The sequence below is a fragment of the Macrobrachium nipponense genome, chromosome 38 (genome assembly GCF_015104395.2).
Source record: "Macrobrachium nipponense isolate FS-2020 chromosome 38, ASM1510439v2, whole genome shotgun sequence".
NCBI lineage: Eukaryota > Metazoa > Arthropoda > Malacostraca > Decapoda > Palaemonidae > Macrobrachium > Macrobrachium nipponense.
The window spans coordinates 6,795,770-6,817,229 of record NC_061098.1 but is presented as its reverse complement, the minus strand read 5'-3'; the positions used below and the strand labels follow the sequence as shown (position 1 = coordinate 6,817,229).

At 43.0% G+C, this 21,460-nt stretch overlaps 1 protein-coding gene across 2 annotated transcripts; it reads left to right on the top strand.

Moving 5' to 3' along the window:
- The first annotated feature begins 10,959 nt into the window (after nucleotides 1-10,959).
- On the top strand, nucleotides 10,960-20,072 carry LOC135209581 (double-stranded RNA-specific editase 1-like). Of its 2 annotated transcripts, XM_064242258.1 has the most exons (4): nucleotides 10,960-11,186; nucleotides 12,328-12,559; nucleotides 17,232-17,391; nucleotides 19,918-20,072. In XM_064242258.1, the coding sequence occupies exons 2-4, from the start codon at nucleotides 12,439-12,441 to the stop codon at nucleotides 20,039-20,041; spliced, it is 405 nt and encodes a 134-aa protein (XP_064098328.1). In that variant the 5' UTR covers nucleotides 10,960-11,186; nucleotides 12,328-12,438; the 3' UTR covers nucleotides 20,042-20,072. The 2 variants fall into 2 exon arrangements, with proteins under 2 accessions (XP_064098328.1, XP_064098329.1); XM_064242259.1 differs by lacking the exon at nucleotides 10,960-11,186 and having other exon boundaries at nucleotides 11,206-12,559.
- Nucleotides 20,073-21,460: the final 1,388 nt, after the last annotated feature.

Here is a 21,460-nt window from a genome sequence, read left to right as displayed (position 1 = left end):
GAGCCCTTTGTTTCGGTTTAAGCACGGCTTCCGATGGTATTTACCATGCTCATGAAAACGTAGCGAGATGGTTAGATTCTGCAGGAATAAGAGTGTCCCTGTATCTCGACGATTGGCTGATCAGAGCATCGTCAGAAGAAAGGTGTCTGAAGGACCTTCACTTCACTTTGGCCTTGGCGAAGTCCCTGGGACTTCTGGTCAACCTCGAAAAAGTCGCATCTGACCCCAACAACAGTCCATCGTGTATCTGGGGATTCAGATGGATTCAGTGGCTTTTCGAGCGTTTTCCGTCCCAGGAACGACAGCTGCAAGGCTTAGAGAGAGTTTCGGCCTTCCTGGGGAAGGAAGCTTGCTCGGCGAGGGAATGGATGAGTCTGCTGGGAACCATTTCCTCGCTGGAAAAGTTTGTTTCCCTGGGAAGACTACACCTCAGACCTCTCCAGTTTTTCTTAGCAGACGAATGGAGAGTCAGAGAGGATCTGAATGCGACCCTTTTCATCACCAAATCGGTGAAGAACCATCTAAGATGGTGGCTAGATCCTCGGAAAGTTTCGAGAGGGGTTGTCCCTAAAGCTTCGAGCCCAGACCTAGTGTTGTTTTCCGACGCCTCGGTGTCGGGATGGGGAGCAACAACTGGGAGGGAGGAAGTGTCAGGCACCTGGAGGGGGGAACAGGTGTCCTGGCACATCAATGTAAAGGAACTAGCGGCGGTTTTCTGGCGCTACAGTTCTTCCAACAAAAGGTTGCAGAGAAAGTAGTCCAAGTCAACTCGGACAACACCACAGCCCTTGCGTACCTAAAGAAGCAGGAGGTACACACTCCCGTCCTCTTTTTTATTTAGCGAGGGAGATTTCTGCTGTGGGCAGATGCGAGACGGATAAGGATCCTGACGAGATTTATCGCAGGAGTCCAGAACGTCAGAGCAGACCTTCTCAGCCGACAAGATCAGATCCTGCCGACGGAATGGACGTTGCACCAGGACGTCTGTCGAGAGCTCTGGAGACTGTGGGGGTGTCCGTTAGTCGACCTATTTGCGACGTCGAGAACAAAGAGGTTGCCTCTTTATTGCTCCCCTGTGCTGGATCCGGGAGCAGTTCGCGATAGACGCTCTGCTCTGGGACTGGACGAACCATGGACTTGTATGCCTTCCCGCCATTCAAGATCATGGGGGAAGTAGTAAGGAAGTTCGCGGCATCGGAGGGGACGAGGTTGACCCTGATCGCCCCGATGTGGCCCGCGAAGGAATAAGGTTCACAGAGGTAATGTCATTCATCATAGACTTTCCGAGGACGTTGCCCTGGAGGAAAGATCTACTCAAGACAGCCCCACTTCGCAAGATATCACCGAAACCTCTCCGCTCTGGGTCTGACTGCGTTCAGACTATCGAAAAGCTGGCCAGAGCGAGAGGTTTTTCTAAAGCAGCTGCAAAAGGCGATCGCCAATGCTAGGAGAACGTCCTCGAGAGCTGTTTACCAGTCGAAGTGGGCTTCCTTCAGGGCATGGTGTAGAAAGGAGGGACTTTCCTCTTCACTACCTCTGTGAGCCAGATAGCTGATTTCCTGCTATTTTTAAGGAATGTACAGAAGCTGGCGGTCCCGACCATCAAGGGATATAAGAGTATGCTGTCGGCAGTCTTCCGTCACAGAGGACTAGACCTGTCTGATAACAGGGATCTTCACGATCTCCTGAGATCATTTGAGACATCCAAGATACCTCAGGCGAGGCCTCCTTCTTGGAACTTGGATTTAGTCCTTAGACTGTTAATGTCGAGTCCTTTGGAACCTCTACATGAAGCGTCTCTTAGGAACTTGACGAAGAAGGCTCTTTTCCTAACTGCTCTGGCGACGTCGAAGAGAGTTAGCGAAATTCAGGCCATTTGTAAGAGAGTGGGCTTCAAAGGGGACAATGCTGTCTGCTCTTGAGTCCCACTTTCTTAGCAAAGAATGAAAAACCCGTCGAACCCTTGGCCAAGGAGCTTTGAAATCAAGGGTATGACAAGCCTTGTGGGCCAAGAACCTGAGAGAGTCCTGTGCCCTGTCAGGGCTCTAAAGTTTTATGTCCACAAGACTAAAGAAGTACGAGGTCCCTCAGATAATCTCTGGTGTTCGGTTAAACGACCCGATATACCATTATCAAGAACGCATTGGCGTTCTTTCTGAGGGCATTTACGTCATTAAAGAGGCTCATTCGTCTTCCCCACACAGATCGATTTGAGCCTCTTGCGAGTGAAAGCTCACGAGGTCAGAGCTGTCGCAACCTCGCTTGCCTTCCAAAGGAACATGTCGATCAAGGACATCCTTGACGCCACCTTTGGAAGAGCAATTCAGTATTCGCCTCACACTACTTGAGAGATGTGAGAAACGATATACGAGGACTGTTGTTCTCTTGGGCCATACGTTTCTGCAGACACAGTCTTGGGGGCTGAAGGTAGCTCTCTCCCTATCCCTTAGTTAGGTTTAGGTTAGTTTTTAGTTGTTGTGTTTTTTGGTTGTGGTGAGGCTTTGGTGAAGACCTCCCATCTCTTAGCTTAGTGTTCAGGGGGTCTTGGATAGTTGGTCAGGTGGTGGTCAGTTGCTTCGTTGCCCTCATTTGTATGGCTCTATGCTCTTGTCACATTGAGGTCACGTCCCCGTTGACAGAGCATCCAGAGCGCACCAGCACTACAGGTCTCCACCTGGCTGGCAACTCTGATTAAGCACAAGCAGGCTGAAGTGACAGTAATCACAGAGTCTACTTTGCTAACAGGTGAGGAACCAAGGTGTATATCATCTACTTAATTAAGTTTCCTACAAATCCTAATTCTGTTCCTTCCCACCATCCGAAGGTGGGATTCAGCTATATATATATCTGCCAAGTAAGTTTCATGAACAAAATGTTATTGTTATAATACATTAAGTTTGTTCATACTTACCTGGCAGATATATATAATTAAGTGCCCACACCTCCCACCTCCCCTCAGGAGACAGTGGCACTGATAAAAATATGAATAGAAAATGGGAATGGTTCCTCCGATATCCGCCTCCCAGGGCGGGACTGGGAATGGGTACTACCACCTGGCCGACCCACTGCGTGTGCCGCGAGTTTTTGAAAATTCTGTCGGACTTCAGAGAATAACAGCTATATATATATCTGCCAGGTAAGTATGAACAAACTTAATTGTATTATAACAATAACATTTTTGTAATTTTGTATCGCAGGTGCTGGAAGGTGTTCAGGACTGCCTTATCATAAACCTTGATGGCATTGAGTGTGATTTCAATGAAGGATAGTACAAGAAATGTAAATGTTACATGCACTTCTTGTATGTTTGTTGTCCACCATTGACTTCACTTTACTTTTTTTCTTTTTCCTCTTTTTACACCATATTTTTTCCACTTCTGTACTCTGCTGCTTTTTTTTTTTCCCTTTATAATTTATGTACGAAACTGATGGTTATCCTCCTGTTAAAAGTAAACATCAAACCGCTACCTAGTCTGAAGTCTTTGTTAAATACATCAGATGTGGCTTATGTATTTGTTCCGACACGGCATACAAACCTTCGGTCCCTTTGACAATAGGAAGGTACTAGCGGCAGCTGGATAGGTCGTAAGCTTTCGAACAAGGGGTTCGGTAGTTAACTGCTTGTCCGACAGGCGCGCGCGCGACTGGTAGGTAACAAATCACTTTTGCTTTCGGCCTGCTGGCGTGTGGGACGTGTATCATCGCTCTCTGCCCGCTTCATCGTCGTTGCTTTGCGCATGGTTTGTGTTTTTCTTTTTCTATTTATCTAGTGAAAACTGAAATTGTAAGTACAATCATTTCTATATTTTATTTCCATTGAATTCAAGTGTGAATTAAAAGGATCTTGGTTTCACCACGCCCTCCGATTACCCGAGTGCCGGGACTGAAGGGCGTAAGTGCGGGAATTCATTTTCCTAGAAATGATCCTCGTATTGTGTATGCTCGGTGCCGAGGGCGGGAGCGCTCGCTTCCGAGCGTATATTTGGGGTTGGAAATGTGTAGATGAAAATCGTAAGTAAGTGCTCTTTTCATTTTATATTTTTTTTGACCTGTATGCCCGTTGCGAGCGAATGCGCTCGGCACGAAAACTTATTCTGTATGGAAGTGGAATCGCAAGTACAGTATTCTTTTTCATTTTCATATATTTATTTTGATTGTAGCAATACTCATTTTGGATCAGTTTCCGAGCTTACCCGGAAATTGATCCTTTCCCTTTTTTATTTGAATGAAAGTGAAATCCCAAGTGCAGTTCTTTTTCATTTTCATTTTTATTGAGATTGCATTGTTTACTGGGATCAATGTTTCCGCTATTTCCCGGGAATTGATCCTTCCCCTTTTTATTTGTATGAACGTGAAATCGCAAGCGCAGTATTCTTTTTTCATTTTCATTTTTTTTTTTGATTGCATCAATTCATTATGGATCAAGGTTTCCATAAACCTTGATCCATAAAGGTAAGGAATGGATCCTTTTACCCTTGGCGCTCGGTACCAGAGGGCGCAAATGCGTCCGATCCGAGCCCGTTATTCATTGTGAAGTGAATCGTAATGCAAGATGCATTTTCATTTTATTCCTTATTATTGATTGCATCAATATTTATTTGTTCAAGTTCCGCTCAGTCAGGGAATTGATCCTTATGCCCTTGCATTCGGGCCGATGGCACGATTGCTCTCGGGCTCTTATATTGTTGTTGGGGTACATGGGTGCTGTGCGGGGGTGGGGAACGAGAACCCCCCCCCCCCCCCCCCCCCTACCCCCCCCCCCCCCCCCCCCCTCCCCCCCCCCCCCCCCCCCCCCCCCCCCCCCCCCCCCCCGCTCAGCTCCACAGATGGCCCTTCCCCTTGGGGGGGGGAAGGTTATCGGCGTTCTTCTACCTCGCCCGATCCGTCCGAGCGCGGGGGAGGTGGCGCTTCGGTGCCCCGATGTACAATTTCATTCATTCGGGGTTCATTCCAACTCGTTCGGAGAGGGCTCACCCCCCGCGCGAGGACTTTTCCCCCCCACTAATCGCTACTACTGTTATTTCCGCAGGTGCTACTGCCACGAGGGTGGACCTTGGTGAGGTATGGGCGTCCTTCCATTTGCAGGGCGTGCTAGTGTCAGGGGCTGCGGTTCTATGTCTGGGCCTACTGCGGTCACCCATGGAGTGGTGACCACGCAACCAGGTGACGACGTCCCTCCTCACCTGGTGTACTCGCCTCAGTGGTAACAGTCTTGCCTACAGCCGCTGTGAAGTGCCGTTCGCCGTACCGAGAGGGGGGCGTGCCGCCGCCGCTCGTGGTTGCCGCGCTGCAGCGACCACACTTCCCGCTGCCCTAGAGCTCGCCCCATGGACCTGCCGCCGGTACCAGGATGTTGCTGGCTGCTGCTCCACTTCCTGTGTTTCCGGTGCTGCCTGCCGTACCTGCCGATTCTGGGCTGACTGTCCATGCAGTTTGCTGCGCTGGCTGTCCCTGCCGTTGCTGCGCTGGCTGTCCCTGCCGTTGCTGCCGCTGGCTGTCCCTGCCGTTGCTGCGCTGGCTGTCCCTACCGATGCTGTGCTGGCTGTGCCTGCTGTTCCTGAGATGCCCATACCTGCTGATGTCGTCCCTGTTCGTGGTGGTACTACCCCAGACTTTGGTCTGTCTGTACAGGTGCGTCCGGGCCCTGTGGCTTCGCTACAGCAGCCCCGGCTCCGCGCTGGATAGCAGATCTTACGTCTGTCCTGAGGAAGCTGACGAAGAAGAGGAGGAAGGTGTCGTCGTCGTCGTCTTCATCTTCTTCAATCGTCGTCGGCTGCCGCCTCTTCCCCTTCGACTTCCAAGGCTTCACAAGCCGAGGAAGAAGAAGGTTGCCTCCTCCCCTCCAAGAAGTCTCCCTCGGGAGCTTCTCGGGACCCGTCTCACCTCGGTGGGACGGGAGGGTTCCTTCCAGCTGGTCCTCCTGCTCCTTCGGGAGCGGGGCCCGTCTCTTCTTCCGCAAGGAAGAAGACTACGGGGACCAGAGGGGTACCGGCTAACACCGGTACTTCCTCGCCTGGTGTCAGTGGTTCTGCCACTGCATCAGGGTCCGTCTCGGCCTCTCGTTCGCGGGAGGTACCGGAGTGTACGGTCGCCTACCAGCGACCGTGCAGCCAGGAACCAGACCTCTGAGTCCGCTCAGCGTCAGGTTCACGGCACGGGGCGGAAGACTGGTGACAAGCCGCTCACGTGACTCTCACCAGGACCAGCTCTCACTCTTGCGGCGAACAGCTGGCTACCCGGGGACGTGACGGTCCACTACCGGCCACGGGCTGAGGCTGGGAAGAGGTCCTCCCGTTCGCCGGTGCCAGCCACGGCTGGAACCAGCGACGTGACGTTGCCGTGAGGACAAAGCACCGGTCTCACTGTGGACAGTGGAGCCTGCAGGTCGCCTGACCGTCCGCTCTCACAGAGAGCGATCGGGTACGGCAACCAGCACCAGCTCTTCTGACACTCGACGATCGGGGCCGCTGTGCTCAGTCCAGCCGTTCCTACACAGCGAGACGGTTCGACCAGGCCTGCAGCTCGATCGCCACCGCGGGTTGACGATCGCCTGCAGCCCTCCAAGCCTGCTGGTTCTGCAGCGAGCGAGGAGGGAGCGTCAGGTCTGCCTCTCCCGTACTTCAACCTCCTCGGGTTACACCGGGAGGAGCGAGGTATGAGGAGTGATCGTGAGGGGTGCGCCCCTCATGATCCCACCACGACGCCCTACGTGCCAGGCCACGGTTCTTGGACCGGCCAGGACGTATGCGCAAGTGGATGGGGAAGACCGAGAGGGCTGTCGCTGTTCCCCCTTTTTCTTAGGAGGAAGGTTCTCGGAATATTGCTCTTGTTCGAAGGGCTTAACGGTCCCACTCTTGCAAGATGCTGTGAATTCCGAGATCTAGAGGAACTTTGCCGAGGTTATGGCGCTGATTCGTCAGCACAACGACCTCGGGGAAGGATCGCCACTCCCACCAGCAGAGCCACGTCTCGGCTCGAGTCGTTTTGGGGCCCGAGAGGGAACCCAAATCGACGGTGGGTCTGCCGCGATCGGAGCTTGCCGACTGTGTTGAACCAGGTAGTCTCTCGTCTCCGGACAAGAAGGCTCTCTCAGTTTCTGGCCGGTCGAACAAGCTACTTCACTTCCTCTACTGCGACAGAGGCGTTTCTACGTGTCTTCGGACACCGTAGTTGAATACCCCTTCGGTCCTCCTGAGGTTTCGACCTCGACGAGGACTGGAATGAGTCGGAGGACGGTATCGGCTTCTCTCCTGTCAGGTGTCGATCAGCCCCACCCAGACGACGTTCACAGTGGCGGCAGACCCTTACCTACAGTATGAGTTCGTAACCCTCCTCGGGGAAAAACGTTTTCTCCTGACGATACGTTTTCCCAGGCTCTGAGAGGCCATCGCCGTAAGGCGATGGCTGCTCCTTTTCTTCTCCAACTGCTAGTTCCGCTGGGGAAGGCGAGCCAGTATCCAATTCCTCCCCCATTCCCTCTCTCCTTACGGCTACGAGGGAAAGGGGAGGGATCCTACAGAGATTTCTCTGTAAGATCCCACGTTAGGGGCTGCGCTACCGGGGGGACCTTCGGGTCCTACTGACGTAAGCCCCGGGTTGTTGAGGAGGGATCCTGCCCCCTTTCTCGATTCCTACGGAATCGAGAGGACCACCAGCCGATATCGTTTGACGAATTCGGTGGGGGGTTTCGCAGAGTGCTTAGAATTCTACGGAATTTCTAGCGCACTCAGAGTGTTTCGAGTTTTTTACGATCTCCAAACACTTAGGCGAGACCACGGTCCAAAGTGAGCGAGAATCCCCGATAATTGTTACACAATAATCGGGAACCTCGCTTATGCTCGAATTCCTGTAATTTCTAGCATTTGGAAGAAGACTGCTGCTGGAAGAAGTAGCTCACAGTAGGCGTTTAACCTGGAATAGAGAAGAACGGACGGGAACTTCCAGTTTGGCTTGAACTATCGTCTTCGGTATTCTGTTCACACCATTGAAGCTTTCCTTTGGGAAAGACTTCTCCTTCACTCTCTTGACTAGAGAACGAAGGTGGTCGATTCTCCAATCCTTATTTCTCATTCCTCGAGGGGAAAGAATTTAGGATGCAGGTCGTGGTACAGAACCTACAATATACTACGTATATTACCCTCGTGCGACATGATTCTTGTAACAGTTGAATTGTCCGGGGGGTAGGCGCATACCGTAGTTAACTCTACGGTTTGTGACCGAGACGAATTGTATCTTAATTGAACTGCAACTCGGGGTTGCCTGCAACCTCCCAGCAGTTATCAGTTTCGATTTTAGATACTTGGTATTGTCATGACAACACCAAATCAGCTTTTGTATTTACCGAAATCCGTTTTCGGTTAAATATAATTGCTCGAGCGTATTCTTTTATGCTCGATGGTTCTAGCCGAACGCATTCCTTCGTGGAATAATGGATTACCTGGCAACTCAGGTGGATGACGAGTCACCGAGAGCTACTGCGTATTGAACTGCCTGATAGCGGCTCAGTATCAGCTAGGTCTCGGAGATGCACGGTCGGTTACGTTCTCTCTCTCCCCTGGTTTGATTGACTACCGAACCGTATCTCTGCCCAACAATCATGGACTTAGGTCTCTGATTAACGGGGATTCTCGCAATAATGAAGGCCATCTACTGCTGTGACGCTCGATTTCATCGCCTTCGACATTGCGAGAATTTTCAACAGAGATATCTCTTGGACTCTTTCATCTTTCTGTTTACCGCAACGGTACAGAAGTCTGTTACTAGTCAACCGCTTCATCGCACCGCGATAAGCGAATGATTTTTGCAGACATCTGAGTTTGTCTTCAAAATATCTCGTATTCGTAGGTGTGCAATTATTCATTGCTCGCCCGAATTAACAGATATGTCAGAAGACATCGCCTACTCTCCGACCTGACAGCTCTACTTCCAAATGTTCAGCCCATGAGAAGCAGTTCTTCAGGCAGTATTTCCCTGTCTTCATTACTGAAAGCGCTCCGCTTTTATTGCAACTACGATCCTCACGGACAGCAATGAATAGCGGTTAGCGTTCTCAGTCTTTGTAGCACAGGTTCAGAATCTTGAGAATCCTTCTCTCGGTTCAGCTGTGAAGACGTAGGTTGCATTTTCTGTACACCTTCGTCTTCAACGCACATAGTGTTGTTTTCTCCTAGCGAGAATCAACTATACTATGAGTTATCTTGCCATCAAGGACCTCGGTCTCTAGAAGGCAAGTGACTTTCGCCTGTTTGGGCACATGCCTTAAGAGATCATCACCTTTGCCTTCTGGCATCGGTGACGAACAAATTATTTGTTTAGTCTCTTGGCATAACCCTTTTAAGGCGAAGGTCACGTGACTTGCTCGGGTGCTTGGACAACTTGCCTCCTACCGAACGCAGTCAGTCGGCAGCTGTCAGAGCTCCCAAGTCTGTTACGAACTTCGCTGTGGACTTAGTTCGGTTGTTCCATAACAATCTTTCTTCGTCCTAACGGCTTGTCACAGTACCCATACCATCGACACCCAACATTGAGTGTCGGTGTCCTATCCACTACCGAGAACAACAACTTCGCTGCAGACGGATAGACCAGTATGGGTACAGGACATCACCGAAGTTGAGAAGAGGGATAGGTCATACGACCATTCCCTTCTTTTCCTCTGAGGTAATTGCATGACTTTTACTGCGAAGTCAAGCATCCAGGGGATGGGGATTCGGTGACGCTCGATTTCGTACCGAATTCGTAGCGAAGACTCTGAACCCTTCGGTTCCTGACGATCGGTTAGAGTCCTTCACAATCCCCTCCCTAATGGACTTCACCGCCTTCGATGCGAAGGAGATGCTGCTTTGTCCTGTGAAAGCGCGACCGCGCTTCTGAAGAAACTCGACATCCCAGGCTGAGTGTTGAAGACTCTTCGTCAGCACCAAGATGACCTAGAAGTTACACTCCCTCGAGTTACACAAGAACTTCCTCCGTGGCGCAGGTACTGAAGGCAGGGGTTCTGGTACAACCAGACCACCGGCACCTCCTTCTACCTTTTGGATATTGCCCACAGGTCCTTGGATCGTTTTCCTTAGGACCCACCCGTGGGTGGCTGCTCAACACGTTGTCTAGCTAACCCAGACCCTAGCAGGCTGAACAGCATCGAGTCCTGGTGTGACTGTAAGAATAGATAAGAGGATAAGTGAATGAGAGAGTGACTGGCTTCTCTTCCTATCTTTTTCTCTCTACCTGTGGGTAGAGGGATACGGTCATCACCTTGCTGGATAAGGACGAGATGCCGGTGAGCTACTCGACAGAGCCCCATCCTATCCCTTTCACTAGGGATGGGAGCGAATATCCACCACTTCCTCCTACAAGGGGGGGGAAGTGGATGCCAACAAGAGACAAACCATAACTTTTATGTTGCCTCTTGCAATAGGAACTTGTTCTTGTTTGCTGGTACGAAGAGATACGCTTGCCTCTCTCTTAGTACTTGGTCCAGAGGTCTGACCATTGATCCTGCGGTGCACACCCCGATCAATCGGACAGAGGCTTGGATCCCTCCCTCGCTCTTACGACCAGGGAGGCATTCCAAGGTTGGGCGAAACACCAGTCTGTTCACAAAAGACTCAGATTCCTCCCACCAAGAAGTGAGTCTTCCTATTGTCGCGCGCGCGCGCCGGGTCTGACAAGCAGTTACTACCGAACCCCTTGTTCGAAAGCTTACGACCTATCCAGCTGCCGCTAGTACCTTCCTATTGTAAAAGGACCTCAGGTTTGTATAGTTAGGAAAAATGCAATTTTGGACAAATTGTCATTTTTCAGTGTTTTCATATGTTCATGTTTAGTTTAATTAATATTAATAAGCTTGCCACTTGCAATTTTTTATTCTTTATAAACATAAATGCATATGGTTTAGATAGAGGAAAAGTTGAAATGATTAAATTTGAAATGAGGCCATTTAGCACTTGAGTATAAAAGTTTAATGGAAGTTATTTCAACAGCTTGATGGTCAAATCTTCAAGGGATCAGGACGAAGCAAAAAGCTGGCAAAGCACTCTGCTGCCGAGGCCACACTTCGATCCTTTCTTCAGTTCCGCAATGCCTCTGATGCAGCACAAGCTCTCGGCCAAAATTCGTCTGCCGTTCAAGATTTTACCAGCGATGACTCGGAAGTTGGGTTTGGTTCAAATTCTAATGTAGCGGCTGGCGTAAGTTTCTTTTATCTGGTATTCTCAAATTTTTATTTATAAGGGTAGTTGGGTAATTTGTCCAATATATAATGATGTGATTAATAATTCATTCTGAAATTCATGTAGGTAGGTTCAGTGTTTAAAATTTTCCAGGCTTTTAACATTATATATTAATTTGAGTGGTAGTGTTTTTTGAAGTCTTGGTTTCTTTATTGAAAAGAAAATCTACACTAAAGGTAGAGCACTATTAAGCATTGCTCATATCCGAAGTTGGATTATTTGGCACGTGTTAAGCTTCAACCCATCACTCGTGGGGCTAAATAAATATACATTTTCAGCTCCCATAATGAGCAAGGATAATGTATGGGATTGCTCTTCTAAAAGTTTTATTCAGGGTAGAGCATCAGTTGTAGACTTGAGTACCTTCTTCTACCTTTAAACGAAATGCATTAAAAAGTTTTTAAAAGCCTTCACTGTTTATTACTAGTATTTCTTAGCCAGGACAGTATATGGATACTTTATCTAGGATTGTTTGGCTGCCACTTTACATGGTTGCTTTCAATTGTAGTTGCTTAGGGTTTAGATTTATTGGGCATGTATATGATTTTAGCCCATGCCCTACCTTTGGAGGTTTACAGTTAGTGAACTTTTCACTGATAAAATTGTAATAGGAGTTGAATGTTTTTATATTACGTACCCTTGTATACTAATTTTCTGAAATAATTGTAATTGAGTTTAGCAGTGAGATGTATTCCATTGCCAATCCTTTCTAAGAAATTACACTAAAACTGCATGCACTTTTTTTTTTCTATGTACGTACAGTGCTGCATTAATTCCCCTTATCTATTACCTTTCTATATTATAATAGGCTTGCATGATTCTTAGGTATTCTATTTTGACAAATTTTCACATGTTTATACCAGTACAGTAGTTTACAGTTTTCCAGAGCCCCTAGATGTTAGTGTACTATTCTATACGAGCCTTTCATTATATCTTTCACTTGCTCACTCCTGTTCTTGTCCATGCTCGGGCTTTTACCGATGCTAATGGGGGCTGTATATTTGTTGGTTGCAAAAGTGGCGGTGTGAAGCTTAGTGCCAAACCCCTCTATAGGAGTGGCAGTGTGTCTTCTCAAGGAGGTTAGTGTTATGAATTACAGGAAACTCCTCCACCTGGTAAAAATAAAATTGGAGGGGGTTCGACAGCCACCAATACCGTGACTACAACTACACCTACGGGAGGACCCTCTCAGACTACGAAGAACCCAATAATGCTCTTGAATGAACTGAGACAAGGCGTAGAATATCAGTTGAAGAGGGAGTCTGGAGAACCCCATGCCAAGACATTTGCTTTTCAAGTTACTGTGGAAGGACAAACTTTTGAAGGAACAGGTAAGATACAATTAGGAAGTAGAATATTATTGAAATGTGTATTTATATGTTACTTTCATAAACATGTCCCCATATTTTGAACAGCTGGTTTTGGTACATGTTGCCATAGTTTCATTGAGTTTTTAGTTTTTGCAGGACTTCATACAAAAGAGATCTTATTTTTCCATAAGCTGCTGGTGGAGTATTTGTGTTGTAGTTCTTTGAATGCTGTTAGGTACAGCATGTGAATGTACAAGGCAATTTAAAATGCAGAGGTTTTGGGTATTTTGCTTAGTGATATGGATGAAGCTTAGTCTTGGTTAGCTATTGTTATTTGTTTTTTCCCCCATGCTAGACATTTCAAATCATTGCAGTAGAAATCGTAAAGTACATTCCCATGTAAGAAGTAGATGGTATGAACGTGATCAAGTTGACAAACAAATTTTTACTTGAGTGTTATACTGCATATCCATTAAGATTTTAATTTTTCTAGCAATAATTTTTTGACTGTAGCAGGAATGCTTAGTGGACCCTGTCTTATAATGGACAGTCCTATGACCTTAAGTCTGAAAGTAGTTCAAAAAGTCTTGATTCCATAAAACCCGCAGTTGTTTAGAAAGTATGTTCAACCACTGGTAATATCCAGAAAATTATGTTCACACATTGACTGATATTATTCAGCAGTAATTCTCTCTGAGATCAGGTTCTTCTGAGATAGTCGTACGAGACCTACTTCTGGCAAAGATGTTTTTTAAAGTAGTTGTGACAAATTGTGTATTGATATAGTAAATATCACTATTCCTTTGACCACAGATTTTTCGCCTAACGAAGTGAATCAGTGTTTGCCATCAGAGGATTTAGGGAAGCACTGAATCAGTGTACCATCAGAAGATATAGGGCCCTTGTCATACAGAAATTGGTGGTGCCATTAGGATGGTCACTGGGTGATGAAGGTTGTAGTTGTTCTGGGACAATTGACCCATGCCTCTGGGAACCTGCTCACAGCTGCATGAACTGGAAGTCTCTAGTGTATTTCTCAGCAAATTATCCAGTGGCTTGGTCCAAAGGCAGAAAAGAGAATGTATGGGATTTAGGCATATAGGATTGGAGGAAAATTTTCTGGACTGATTTTGCAATACCAGCTTGAGCATTAGAATCCATTTAATCTGCATTATTTACAAAGTGTTCACAGAGTATTCTCAATTCATACCCCGAGCTTTTGCAGTGATCATATGGCACTCCAACCCCTAGTGTTTCTAAGGAAATTGACTTCTTAATACAATTAGTGTGCTAAACTTAGGTATCACTCATAACACTCGTATTAGCCTCTATGAAATGCTCGACAACTGAATACAACAAATGCAAAAATAAAATATAACTGGAAAATAACAGAAGATAGTTTTTTAAGTTAACTTTTTGGGAGTGTGACACATCTAACTCCCATCTTTGGTATTATTGAAGCCTTGCATAATTTTTAAAAAATTTTCCTTTAACAATAGTAATTTTAACAAATTTTTAATCACTTTGTATTTTTCATAGCTAACAAACCTTCGGTCTTAAGAAAGGGATATCTAATTGTTAAGACTGAAGGTTTGGTAGCTATGAAAAATACAAATTGGTTAAAAATTTGTCATTTTAAATTGGCCTTTAAACGTAAGTTTAACTGTAGTATTGTGGTTTTAACCCTTTAACGCCGATTGGATGTATTAAATGTCGATATGAATTGTCTGGTGGGTGCCGATTGGAAGTATGGTATGTTGATAAAAAAAAAAAGATTTTTTAAAAATTCGCGGAAAAATACTTATAGGCCTACCAGGCAAAAACTTTTGAATCACGCGCCTTGGGGGATGCTGGAGCTCACGGATCAAGGCGTTGTTTTGTTTACAATCGTTACCCAGGCGCGCAAGTGCAAATTTCTTTCTTCTTGCACTAAAAAACATCAGCGACACATCTCTGAAATTATTTCGTCACTTTGACATAATTTTTGCCCCATTTTATATTAGCCGTTGCATAGAGTATTATATATGAAAATGTGCACAATTTCATGTAGAATACAACTAAAAACAACTCATGGTTGTAGCTTTTATCAGTTTTGAAATATTTTTATATAAATAAAGATGTGCCTAAATTTCAACCTTTGGTCAACTTGACTACCGAAATGGTAAAAAAACGCAATTGTAAGCTAAAACTCTTATATTCTAGTAATATTAAATCATTTATTAGCCGTTACATTTACCTTCAGTTTGCAACAAATTGGAAGTCTCTAGCACAATATTTTGATTTATGGTGAATTTATGAAAAAAAAAAATTTTTTCCTTGCGTCCGTGCTGTAACTCTTCCAAAAAAATCATAAATTTTTCCATCCGATTGTCGTAATGTTTGCACCATTTTAAATTAGCCGTTACATAAAGTTTAATATATGGAAATGTGCGCAGTTTCATGTAGAATACAACTAAAAAGAATCCATGGCTGTAGCTTTTTTCAGTTTTGAAATATTTTCATGTAATAACGTTAAGTGCCAAAATATCAACCTTCGGTCTACTTTTGACTCGACCGAAATGGTAAAAAAACGCAATTGTTGTAGAATACAACTAAAAACAACCCATGGTTGTAGCTTTTATCAGTTTTGAAATATTTTCATATAAGTAACGATGTGCCAAAATTTCAACATTAGGTCAACTTTGACTCAACCGAAATGGTAAAAAAATGCAATTGTAAGCTAAAACTCTTACATTCTAGTAATATTCAATCATTTACCTTTATTTTGCAACAAATTGGAAGTCTCTAGCCCAATATTTCGATTTATGGTGAATTTATGAAAAACTTTTTCCTTACGTCCGCGCGATAACTTCTGAAAAAATCATACATTTTTTTGTCTGATTATCGTAGTGTTTGCACCATTTTAAATTAGCCGTTATATAAATTTTTATATATGAAAATGTGCGCAATTTCATGTAGAATACAACAAAAACAACCAATGGTTGTAGCTTTTATCAGTTTTGAAATATTTTCATATAAATAACAATAAATAGAAGAAATTCTTCCTTCGGTCAAACTTTAACTCGACCGAAATGGTCGAAAACTGCAATTGTAAGCTACAACACTTAGTCTAGTAATATTCAATCAATTACCTTCATTTTGCAACAAACGGGAAGTCTCTAGCACAATATTTCGATTTATGGTGAATTTTTGAAAGCTGCTTTTTTTTTTTACGTCCACGCGTTACAAATTCATGCATAATTTTGTGATAATATTTTCTCTATGTTGCCTTGATTGTTTTACAATGTGTTACATACCAAAAGATTGCAATTTAATGTACAATACAACAACAGAAAATTAACTCATTAGCTTTAACCGATTTGCTCACAGCGCGATTTGTATACAATTATATATGACATTTTTTTCGCGCTGTCATATATCCCAATATTTATATATGATAATGATATATTTTTTCATTTTGATGGTTACATACTAAACTTCAGGCAATGACAAAAAAAGGAGCCAAAAGTTGAACTCTTAATCTTGAAAACTAAGCGTGCTGTGATATTTTGAAGAAAACATTTTTTCCGCTTCGGCGCTCACTCGCGAACGCCGCTGGCATACGGGAGACGATTTTTAAAATACCGCTTCGGCGTTTAAGGGTTAATGTAACACATGCCCCAGATGTTTTCAACATTGAAATTTCATCATTCCTTATTCGCCATTTACTAAAAATTAATAAGTCCCATGAGCTTGTAATTGTCTAATGTAAAAGTTATTGCTATAAAAATTTTTAGTGTTTTTGTCTTGAAGAGATGGTTGCCTCGTTTTGCTTTAACAGTATACCCGTTTTTTCCCCTCCTTTCAAAATGTGCATGAATCAAGATTTTTTTAGAACCTCAAATGTTAAGAGCAAATAAGGGGGAGAGGATATTTCATAATATAGTAAAGAATGGTACCTTCTCGGTGTGACAGACTGAAGTAGGTAGTGTGTTATGAAAAAGTAACTGAAGCATGGATGAAAAAGAAAATGGTAGCTAGACTAAGGTTTGTAGAGAACAAAACAACTGTTGCATACTTAAGACCTATACTGCTTTATGCAGCAGAAATGTAGGCACAGAGGGAAAAGATGGAGGTATTGAAAAGGTATACTATATATATAGCGCATTAATTTTGAAGGTCAGAGAGCAGTTGGAAGGATGTTACAATACGAATGAGGAATCGGGAGCCAGCGGGAAAATTTTTGGTGTCCAGCAGCTGGAAAACTAAAATCTTTTAAAGGTTGGTGTGGTTTGGGCCTAAAATGAGGAAAAGTTAGCAAAAAAAGCAGTAGGTATTGAAATAATAGGCCAGAAATTTACGAAAGTTCATCAAATCAGAAATATGGGTTTAAGCAGATTTTGCATGGGAGTTTGGAAGGACTGTCTGTGATTCTTGTAATACTCTGTAGATGGGACATCTTTGATAATGAAAGTTCAGGTGCTAGATCAGTATACGTAATCTGAAGTACAGGTTTTTTCAGAAGGGGGTGATAGTTGGTACAAATGTTGGCTGAAAGTGGTACCTTTGTCATTCTTTAAAACCATGAAGTGTCGTAAAGGAAATTCCTTGCTATAAATTTGTTAGTGAAAATTCGTTCAACATATGAGATAGGATCTTCGTCTCGGTAAATGTCTGATCAGGATTTGTAATTTCTGTGTTTTTGTATGAATAGGCAACAGCAAGAAACTAGCTAAAGCAGCAGCAGCTCGTCAGGCATTGAGTAAACTCTATGGTGTAATAGCTTCTGCAGGATCTTCTGTTCTTCACCACATGCCTATTGCTACAATGCCAGATCTCCATTTACCTCAGACTCTAGCAGATAAAATTGCCAAGTAAGTGTATAAGTAAATTTTCTGTTGTAAATTGTACAAATTTATTGGATTCTGACGATATTGTCATAGACTGGATTTTTTTTTTTCTCGCCTATCCCGTTAAGTTCCAAATATTCAGGCATGTCATAATTGGTTACTGTAGTGAGGACAAGTTTTTCTCTTTAAGATTACATAATCACACTTGAGGGGGAGAAAAAGGAAAAGAAAGCTAAGGGTGTTAAACCCAGATTATTGAAAGAATTTGGTACAGTTACATCATACATAAAATGCATTAACAATGGGTATAGATATATTTGTATTAAATACTTGCTGTCAATTCTAGACCCTCCAGGATAATTTTTTAATAACAATCCATCACCACCAGATAAGGTGTGAGGATAAAACACTGTTTATGCTGGTTATACTGTATTAGGACTGTTCTACATAGCCTTCAGCAAAATTATGAAAACACTGTTGAGGGGAATTTTACATCACTTAGGTTCTAGTGTGAGCTAGATATTTTGGAAGCCCAGGGAACCTTGGCTCCTTGAGGAAACATCCCTACACGTTTAAGTATTGTTGAACAATTAAAAAGGCAACTAATGTCATTAATGGTAAGTTGAATGTTAGCGGTTCAAAATAATTCACTTCCACACCACTAAAAGCTCGATAAAATATATATGAATTAGGTCTGTCTGTATTCCCTTCTGTCAATTAAAAAAACCACTTGCATGACAGAACATCATAATGCACCATATAGTTGAAAATGTGAGATGGAAAGGTCAACACTGCAATATACACATGTCCAACTCTTCTGTGGTGTTTCCTAATTTGCCTTTTTTTTTTTTTATTATTTATTTAGGTGGCCCAGCTTTGAACATTTTTGAGATTTTTTTTTGGGGTCCAAAACTTCATTGGTAAAAACACTGTTTCTTGCGTAACACCGTAGCTTAGAGGTAATTGTGCTTCACCACCTGTGTTGTCTTTGTCTCATTTTCAAGCTGAATAAGTTCACCTTTTTGTGTTTTTTAAACTTTCTATAAAAGATCATGAAAGTTATATAGTCAGAATGTGTTAAGTTAGCTTAGAACAGATACGTATATTTTGTAAGAAAAAAAAAAGTATACGTATATTTTGTAAGAAAAAAAAAAGTATCCAAATTATGATCTGCATATCTTTTTGCATCAGTAAAAATAAGAAGTTAACCACCGTTAAAATTTTTATTAATGCCGGTAATTGCATATGAACATACTATTAATAAAATGGGTTAATTTTTAATGCTTTTCTATTAAAACTACAATTGGTAATTTTAACCATTCAGTTAGTTAACTTTCTTGATTCATAGAGCTGGTTCAAATGGTTTTGTTTCATTGTTATGATTTTAATAGATTTTAGTTTAATATAATATATATATAACTCCTCCTTAGATCTAAAACTTGATACTGTAATTGGATGAACTGAAGACCAGAAAACTTTGCAGAGCCAGTGTTTGTAACGAGGTAATTCCCATAGTAGTGCTTTACTGAAAGAAGTATATTTGGTTAGTGGAGTACCAAGGCTAGCAATTAGAAGGGCACTGAAAACAAAGGTAGGCTAGTAATGTTGGACTATTATAACACAGGTATTGAAGACAATAGTTGGTGTCAAGAATTTGACATAATTTTTTTTATCTCGCCACATCAAGGGTAAGCATCAAGTCCTCAATGTTTTATGTTGGTTGAAGAAGCTACAATGTAGTGGAGGAATGGAGGTGCTATATGTTGACATAATATTGAGAGTAGGTGGTTGCAGAAATATGGAGGTATGCAAGAGACAATAATAATGGGAATTCATTGTAAACATTAAACTTGTGGTGATAGAGAAGGAAAAAAACAAAACGGAAAAGAGTAGTCAGGTAATTGACCTAATGGATGCTACTGGGGTGAAGGCAATACATACTATGTAAAATGTTTAGAGGGCGGCAAAAAGGTAAGTGAGAGAGGAAGAGCACTTAGAAGTGGAAATGCGTAATTTTAAGCATAAATGCCAAGCTGTGATGGTGGAAGTGGTAAGAAAGGTCATTGGATTGGATGAGAAATAGGTCAAGGTCTTCAATAGAAAATCAGGAAAAAAAAGAAATAACAGATTAAGACCAATACAATGATCCAGACCATATTCACTCATTCCACTTACTCAGTAAATGGAAAAGTAGCTTGATTACATTGGTTATACAATGAGTACAATATTAAGTTTTTTTCTTTTTGAAGTTTTAATGGTTTTTTACATATAAATAGGGGTCTCCAGTAACCTTATATATTTTATGGAATTACAGTTTTAAAGATGAAGTTGATGGTATTCAGTTTTTGACAATTCCAGGGTCAAATCTTAAAATGGATCATGTAAATGTGCTGGTGTTTTTTCCCCTCTTCTGAGAAAATTTGAAGGTTCAACATGAAATAATTCACTAGATTTTATGAGATTATCAGTGCACAAACTTATCTGTAATAAATTATTAGTAATGACATTTTGTTGTAATAAATTATTAGTAATGATATTTTGTTGTTTCAGGTTAGTATGTGATAAATTTTTAGAGTTAACTGCTGGGAATCCCACTGTAGCCAAACGTAAAGTGTTAGCAGGTATTGTTATGACCAGTGAAGAAGATCCAGATGACGTTAAGGTTAGTGCATAAGTGATGGTAATATATATATATATATATATATATATATGATATATATATATATATATATATATATATATATATGAAGTCATGTACAAGCCGTGATTATAATTTTAGTATTAAATTGGTTTTCTAATATCCACCACTATAGTGGATGTGATAGAGGTAATTTTGTCTCGTAATATTTCATCTACACACTTTACTAAACCCACGTTGCTATCCATCCAATCCTTTTGAAATTTTCCCTCATCGAGCCATATATAGAGATATGGTCATCCTTTTGGTTACACAGGCACCAGCATACTAGAGTGTCTACTTTTTTTTTTTTTTTTTTTTGCTCTATCACAGTCCTCCAATTCGACTGGGTGGTATTTATAGTGTGGGTTTCCGGGTTGCATCCTGCCTCCTTAGGAGTCCATCACTCTTCTTACTATGTGTGCCGTTTCTAGGATCACATCTTCTGCATGAGTCCTGGAGCTACTTTAGCATCTAGTTTTTTCTAGATTTCCTTTTTTCAGGGATCTTGGGATCGTGGCCTAGTGCTCCTATGATTATGGGTACGATTTCCACTGGCATATCCCATATCCTTCTTATTTCTATTTTCAGATCTTGATACTTATCCAATTTTTCCCCCTCTTTCTCTTCAACTCTGGTGTCCCATGGTATTGCGACATCAATGAGTGATACTTTCTTCTTGACCTTGTCAATCAACGTCACGTCTGGTCTGTTTGCACGTATCACCCTATCCGTTCTGATACCATAGTCCCAGAGGATCTTTGCCTGATCGTTTTCTATCACTCCTTCAGGTTGGTGCTCGTACCACTTATTACTGCAAGGTAGCTGATGTTTCTTGCACAGGCTCCAGTGGAGGGCTTTTGCTACTGAATCATGCCTCTTTTTGTACTGGTTCTGTGCAAGTGCCGGGCATTCACTTGCTATGTGGTTTATGGTTTCACTTTTCGTATTGCACTTCCTACATATGGGAGAGATGTTATTTCCGTCTATCGTACTTTGAACATATCTGGTTCTTAGGGCCTGATCTTGTGCCGCTGTTATCATTCCTTCAGTTTCCTTCTTTAGCTCTCCCCTCTGTAGCCATTGCCAATTGTCATCGCTGGCTAGTTCTTTAGTCTGTCTCATGTATTGTCCGTGCATTGGTTTGTTGTGCCAGTCCTCTGTTCTTTCTGTCTTTCTCCTGTCTCTGTATATTTCTGGGTCTTCGTCTGCTTTTATTAGTCCTTCTTCCCATGCACTCTTTAGCCACTCGTCTTCACTGGTTTTCAGATATTGCCCCAGTGCTCTGTTTTCGATGTTGACGCAGTCCTCTATACTTAGTAGTCCTCTCCCTCCTTCCTTTCGTGTTATGTATAGTCTGTCCGTATTTGCTCTTGGGTGTAGTGCTTTGTGTATTGTCATATGTTTCCTGGTTTA